This window comes from Manis pentadactyla, chromosome 4 (assembly GCF_030020395.1).
Source record: "Manis pentadactyla isolate mManPen7 chromosome 4, mManPen7.hap1, whole genome shotgun sequence".
Lineage (NCBI taxonomy): Eukaryota > Metazoa > Chordata > Mammalia > Pholidota > Manidae > Manis > Manis pentadactyla.
Window position 1 is genome coordinate 16,472,768 of NC_080022.1, and position 7,078 is coordinate 16,479,845.

Genomic DNA, 7,078 nt, shown 5'->3' on the forward strand with positions numbered 1-7,078 from the left:
ATGCACTGTTTTTAAAAAACCATTAAGAAAGAAAAACTGCCAATTAAACTACACTTTCTTCTCACTTAGAACTTACAGGTAATTCTGAGGGTTGTTTTGGACTTAATTTGATGTAGATTATGTGCACTCTTGTATGCAGTATAAAAAGGAAAACAGAAATAAATGAAGGTGATCTAGCTTCTCAGAGTCCTTTCAGCTGTGACTGTTGACCTGGTGTCATTCCACATGGCAGTGCACTCTGCCATCAGGAGCCTTGGTGATGGAGCACAGTAAGGCCGTTGGTTTTGGTCTCTTGAGGATTATATAAGACTGGGCTACTTCTCATTCCTGCTTTGGGAATGTAGCTGAACATCCACCTCTTACCTTCTCCCCAAGACCAGTTGGTCCCTGTAAGTTAAAAATGTGCCCCACTCTTGTCATAGGGATTTCCTTCCAAGCCACGAACACACAATCTGCAAGTCTTGATGCTGCCCCCTCAGGTGTTCGTAAATGTGCAGTCATTGGCAGTCTGCACCCACCTGCTGCCTTGTCCGGAGCAGTCCTAAGATACCACGAACCCATTTCAGAGATGTTAAAATGTTCCTCTTGGAATTGGTGAAATACAGCATCATCAGCATCATTGTCTACACCTGAGTGGATTATGGGCTCCAGCACAGGCACATTTAGCCTGAATCTAATACTAATGAGAATGAAGCTGTGGCTTTAGGGCGCCTCACTTACACAGGACCCGTCCAAAACTTCCAAAGAATCCTGTATTTGGAATGTTGTATTGTTTTCCTAAAGAGGGTTCCCCAAATCGTATAAGCTTCAGTTCTCACAGAACCTGGATCTGCCTCTGCTCCTTCCTCTCCCCTCTTTCTGCTGATTTCTCTGTCATTCCACCAGAGCCCATCCCCTCTGTCTCCCCTTCTGCAGGGTCGCAGCCATTCAGGTGCTTGTACTGCGTGGCTACCTTCCGCTTCCCCGGAGCCCTGCAGCACCACGTCAGCACGGAGCACTTCAAGCAGTCAGAGAACACCTTCCCCTGTGAGCTCTGTGGTGAGCTCTTCACCTCCCAGGCCCAGCTGGATGGTCACCTGGAATCTGAACACCCAAAGGTGACGGGCACTGATGCCCCAGCAGCAGCCTCACCGATGGCGCAGGTGATTCTGGGGCCATCAGATGCCAGGGCGCTAATTCGGGGTTCCTAAGGCTCCTCTGGAGGCAGTTCTGTCACAACACCCATCTTTCTGGGGCTCTCAAAGGGTCCCACAAGTAATACATTCAGGACCAAGAGGACCTGGTAGAAGAGTCTCTCTGGATCTCTTACCAAATAGAATAGAAAATTCTAATCTGCTGGTGACCACACTTGAAATCGTCCCTGGGTAGAGGGAGCCTGAAACAAGAATTTCTGAAAGCAGACCAACCTTGGTTTCCCCTCCTCATTCACACACTTCCCGCCTTCTGCAAAACACTGCGGGATATGGTGAGGGTGGCAGGGGGCCCCAGGGAGCTCTTGGGTGGCTGAGCTCTCTGTTGAGACCTTCGCTTGAAGCACTTTGAGAGCCCCTCGGGCTGACCGTCCCCTCTCCCGGGTGAGGAGCCTGCCTCTTCTGATGTTTCGGGACTGAGCTGCTCCAGCCCCTCTGTAGTTCCCGGGCCTCTTACTGCTCCTCTGTCTTCTCCAACAAGGAGGACAAAGGAAAGGAAAGGAAACTTAGTTCTGTCTATTGGCAGTAATTTGTCCAAGGACTGGAGAGGAACTCTTAACTGACTGGGATGTCCTGCTGTCCAGTCCCGTAGGCGAGGCCTTCCTAAACATGCTCTTAGGGGCGTCTGTGGGGAGCTGAGGGCAGGTCAGGCACACTGGCGCCAGGTGACTCCCCTGCCGCCATATCAACTAGAGCAGCTCTGCTTTGATCTTTTTTACATATTCTTGGTAAGCTGTCCTTTGGGAGAAAAAGGGGAGGGGTGAAGTGGGAGGATCCCATTGCTAAAAGAAAAGCAGTTTTGAAAACTATCCTAGATGGATTTAGATTGAACACCACAATTGCTCTGTTCAGCCCCACAGAACAGAGACATGGCTGAGCTTGGCTTCCTTCCTTCTGCCCACTCAGGTCTAGTGCCCTGCTCCCCACTTCTGGCTGTTCCCAAGAGCCAGGGTGGCACTGTGCCCTCTGTGGGTACTCAGGTCTGAAAATAACAGGGCGCATCAAGCTGTCCTGAGCTCTGTGGATCAGAAGCATCAGCTTGGAGGTTCAGGCAGGAACTGATGTACTTCACAACCACAGACTAGCTGTCCCTGAGCTGGGAAGATCATCTTTACCAGGTGGTGGACATTTGGAAGGGGTATGTGTGACCTGTGGAGGACAGAAGGTGTCTGCCCTGCCGGCTGGTGAACCAAACGAATGAGGTGATAGAAGTCACATTTCCTCTACCCATTCTTCCAAGCTCTGTAGCCGTGTAGCCTCCAAGGAAGGCTTTTAGCCTGGTTGAGGTCCAGAGATGCCACCTTTGGCAAACCAAGGCTTCTGGTAACTCATTCCTGTTTCCATGGTTCAAGCATGAGACCGACTACCTTCCGTGTCATTCCTTTCATATGGCACTTACCTCTGCAGTGTAATCTCAAGACAGAAAAACCCAGTGTGAGAAACTGAGCCAGTGTTCGCTGGTGTGTAATCATAGAGTCCGGGCACCCCGAGATGGCATACTGAGCTAAATTACAGCAATTTTGCTCACAGAGTTATTTAAATTATTTGCCTGCCTTCTCTTTTGCATCACTGGTGTGTTAGACTTGCCTCTTCCCATTAGGCACATGTAATTGCTCTCCTCAGGTGAAAACATAAATATCATCATTCCAGCACAAGATGAAAACCATGTAAATTCTGGGGTGCTAACTGTGGACACTGCCCAGAGCAGCCTCATGGTCTTTCCCTTTCAGGTGATCCAAACCCCAGAGCCAGCAACCCCGACAGAGCAGGTGATCACTTTGGAGGAGACCCAGCTTGCTGGGTCGCAGGTGTTTGTGACATTGCCTAATTCTCAGACATCTCAGACCAGCTCGGAGCTCGTGGCGGTGACTATGGAGGATTTGCTGGATGGCACCGTGACCCTGATCTGTGGTGAGGCCAAGTGAGTGGCTCCTCGTCCAGTGGAGGGCCGAGAGAATGCAGCTTGCCCTCTCCCCTCCATCCTGACTGTCCTGAGTGGTTAGCATCTTAGCCTAGCACAGCCCAAACGGCTGCACTGAGAAGCATCATTGTTCTCATAGAACCAACAGTGTCCGAGTCAGTGATGCCAACTCCACTGCCCTCCAAGGAGGCAGGCCTGCATCCCCACAGGCCTGCTGCTGTGGCTTCGGGGACCCTGTGCATCCCCAAGTGCAGTGTAGCTTCTGACAGTCTGAAGGAGCAGTGGGCTGGGGGCTGGTGATGGGCAGCCAGAGAAGTACAACATGCTGGCAGCCTCAGGGTGCAGAGTGGCAGTTAGATGTGGGCTACAGATGCTGCCGGTGACTTCTGGCCTCTGGAAAACCTGAGGAAAGTGCCAGCAGATCATCCAGAGACCCCCAACCTCGAGCACACTTGGCCCCTTCCTCACTCTATCGTCGCCGCAACCGCTTGGGTTGCCCAGCCCTCTTCATAGTGGCAGTAGGGTAGGTGGCAGCGTGGTCACACAGGAGGCCTCATTTCCGTGCCCAGTCCCACCATGTCAGTAGTCAGCCCTGCCCCAAACGCCACTGTTGGAAGGTTTCTGCTGGAAGTGTTCAGTGTGAGGCTGCCCAGCCCCGAAGAACAGCCTCTGCCTTTCCGGGATATTCTCCATGGTGGTCTGTACCCGAAGGCTTGTTCCTGAGCCTTTCCATGTTACCCTCATCACCTCTCCCGTCAGAATCCTAGAACTTCTCCGTGACCTGGAGGCCTTGCCCCTCCCTCTGGAGCAGGTGATGCAGCCAGGGGACCAGCGCCGGGCTGGCGGCGCCGCGGTTGCCCCCGGCTCTTCCTCGCGCCAGGTTCTGCCATGCCTTGCGAGTGGCCTCTTGTCTGAGCTCTGCCAGGCTGCCACTGTTGCTGCAGGTTAGTGATCCTTTAGAGCCTGAATTTCTTGAAGCTTTTTTATCTTCAGTTCCTAAAATATAATCTGATAATTAATGGTTTGTGGAATCCATTATGAAGTGCAATTAGATGGATGTAGGTTCCTGCCGTTTGGAGGGAAATGACTAGAATTTATCTTCCTTTCCTGGATGCCAGAAGGTTGAAGTCTGCTGGTGCAGTGTTTACACAGCAAGCAGGGCTCCCTGCCACACTGTGTGGCTTTGCCCCCACGGAGGGCGGTGCCCGTTTGGTCACCTGCCCTCAAGCTACAGGCAAGCGCACCCCTTCTCTCCGAGCTCATTTCACATAACTAGGTAAGGAGGGTGGGGGGTCACTCATGGACACGGTCGGGGCCTTTACTGTCACATTGCTGAAAGGCCATGCTTGCTGGCCGGCCGTGGGCTTTGTGCAGGTAGGAGTTCTGGTGTGGGCCGGCTCCCCTCAGGCACTACTCCTGCCATCATTTTGATATGCAAATTGCTTGAGCTTGTCTGCTCAGGGATCTTCTCATTCTGAAGTAAATGAAGTTTTCAAAGGCAAGTGGACCTCAGAAGCCAAAAACTGACCAGAAGATGGTGCTCAAACCTTTAAGACCACCCGCGCGCGCCGTCCCTTGGCGGCCAAGGCTCTCTCTCTTCTTAAGGTTTTTCAGTGCTGTGAGCTGTCAGACCCGAGAGCTCTTGGTCTACAAGTGGTGAAGTGACACTGAATCTCCCCTTGGCACCAGATAAAACCCACTGGAAGAGAATGGAGTGGCCCATGCTTGCAGAGGGGAGTCCCAGCCCTCACAAGCCATGGGCTGTGGTTGGAAATTGCAGTGTCATCAAAACTTCTTCCAACCAAAAAACAAAATAAAAAATTAATTGCTGAGGGCCTGTAGGAGAAGGTGATTTTTCTTTTTAAAGAGTCTCTGAATAAAGAAAGGTCTAAGTTTTAAACTCGCTGTACTGAGAGCAAACAGAGAATTTGGACTTGCTGTGATAAATGCTCTAAGCCCTTGACACACTCGCCCTGAGGCATGAACCCTGTACTGGCCAAGAATGAGAAAAGGTCTATCCTGAATTTAGTCTTTAAGTGGCCCTCTCTGCAAGATGCTGCATTGGCAGTGAATTTTAGTGTCACTCCCTAGAGACACCCAAGCTGGATTTTATTGCTGGAAGACTTCTAGTACCCTGGCCGTTTTACTCCTTCTCCCCCTTCTGCCCAGGAGACCTTCTGAACTGCTGCCGCAGAGGATGTTACACGGTCTCCTCCGTCTCCATCACTCACTCTCATTTTGGCTGTGGTGTTCTCTTTGCCTCTCTGCCATGGGTGCTGTCCTGGTGGCTTCCGGGCTGACCTCTGGGGCATTCACTGTGCTGTGGAGTCTGTGGGCTTCTTGGAACACTTGAATTTGTTCGGTGGGACGCCAAGCCTTCTCTGCTCCCACAGCTCATACACAGCTGGTGAGGAGGGAAACGCAGAGTCTAGGCTGGAGTTCAATTCTGTGGGAGTAATGGGGTCACCTGAGGAGCAGGGTTTTCCCATCCCAGGGAAGTGAGAAGACAGCACGTAGATGATTCGAGAGCAAAGACTGCCGTAGGAAGATGGGGCTGTCCACATATGTGAGCAGATCCTGGGACCAGGGGGGCAGCAAAAGGGCAGAGACAAAGGTGTTCACTCGTTTATTCAATAAAGCCTCTCTCATGTCTCAAAAGCTTTATGTTTGGAAAACAATCCAGTGAGCACCAAGGTCTGCCTTTCAAATACTGCTCCTTGGTGATGCCAGTCCTCTGTGAGGAAGTGTTCTGACGCTCCTCTCCCACCAGCCACGGGACACCGACCAGCCGCCTCCTGAGGGGTAATATGAGGGCCAGTCTGACTGGAGGAATGGAAAGACAAAGCCCCTGTTCTGTCTCATGGTCTAAACCAGGTATCCTCCCGGAAAGATGAGATGGGCCCTAAAAGTTTCTCTCCGCAGCTAATGCTGCGGTCGCCACAGGCTGATGGCATATACGATGGGAGGGCTGTGCCTTTAAATCCCATGTGCCTGAGATCTATGAACTAAGGGATGGAGGAAATTGCCAACCTTACAGAGAATGGTTCTAGGGAATAGGCAATGTTTCTATTAAGTTGAGGCTAGAAAGTTGAACAGTGATGGAGAGAATGCTGGGATGCTTTAGTCAGTCCTCCCAGTGGAAGGATTCAGACCCCAGCGCTGGTCTGCTTTGCCCAGTGTATCCCCGCGACACTTGGGAGGTAGGGAGAAAATGGAATAAAAGGAAGAAGGGGGTTGAAGGGAGTATTGACAGCAAGTTGATAATCGTGTTGTTGCCATGGAAAATCTTGGGGTTGGTAGGACTTGGGCCAAAAGCTTGGAAGCACAGCCAGAGCACAGAAACTTGCTATACCTACAACAGCTTATAGGGAAGGGAGAAGCTGTCTGTGCTCAGGGGATTACATTGTTGAGAAAGAAAATATCCCCCAGGCTAATCAGTGGATTGCGGCCAAATCGTTCCTTGTCCTTCTAAGGCCAGCCATACCAGCTGCCACTGTGGGCAGGACAGCCACCAGCATGTGATGCTGTATGAGTCGGATGACAAACCATTATCCATTTCCAACTTGCACTATTCTGTATAAATAAAGTATGTACTTTGAAAAAACTTATGCTGCATGAGTTTCAAATGGATTGTGTGATACAGACCTGTTTTCTCTTTGGTTCTGGCTGGCTGTCAGATGGGCACAGGCTGGATAGGCCTGGTTTCCTAGGGACGACCGTGTACCTGCAGGCTTGGGATGGGTCAGGGGGAAGCTCTCCTGTCATGTGCAGTCTCATTTCCAAACCCTTCTTTCCCAGGGGGCAAGTATGGTGCAGTGTCACAGAGACAGGCTTTGGGTACATCCCAGCTCTGCCACTTTCTAACTGTGTGTCCTTGAGTCAGATATTTACCCTCTCTGAGTTCTTGGCTCTCATTTATAAATGGGGGGTATTGTATTTACCTGACAGAATTATAGTACAAATTATC

The 7,078-nt window shown here is 51.1% G+C and overlaps 1 protein-coding gene across 3 annotated transcripts in view; it reads left to right on the plus strand.

The window, feature by feature from the left end:
• ZBTB40 (zinc finger and BTB domain containing 40) overlaps positions 1 to 6,715 on the plus strand; it is a 100,981-nt gene extending 94,266 nt beyond the window's left edge. Inside the window, exons 17-19 of one of the 3 annotated variants that reach the window (XR_008996921.1) lie at positions 916 to 1,142; positions 2,921 to 4,055; positions 5,281 to 6,715. Coding sequence is in view for 2 of the 3 variants with exons in the window: in XM_036914625.2 (XP_036770520.2) it covers positions 916 to 1,142; positions 2,921 to 3,111; positions 3,923 to 3,926 (422 nt within the window). In the remaining variant the exon portion in view is untranslated. Of the gene's footprint in view, positions 1 to 915; positions 1,143 to 2,920 lie in introns of all 3 variants that reach the window. The other 2 variants (XM_036914625.2, XM_036914623.2) reach the window with 2 other exon arrangements.
• Positions 6,716 to 7,078: the final 363 nt, after the last annotated feature.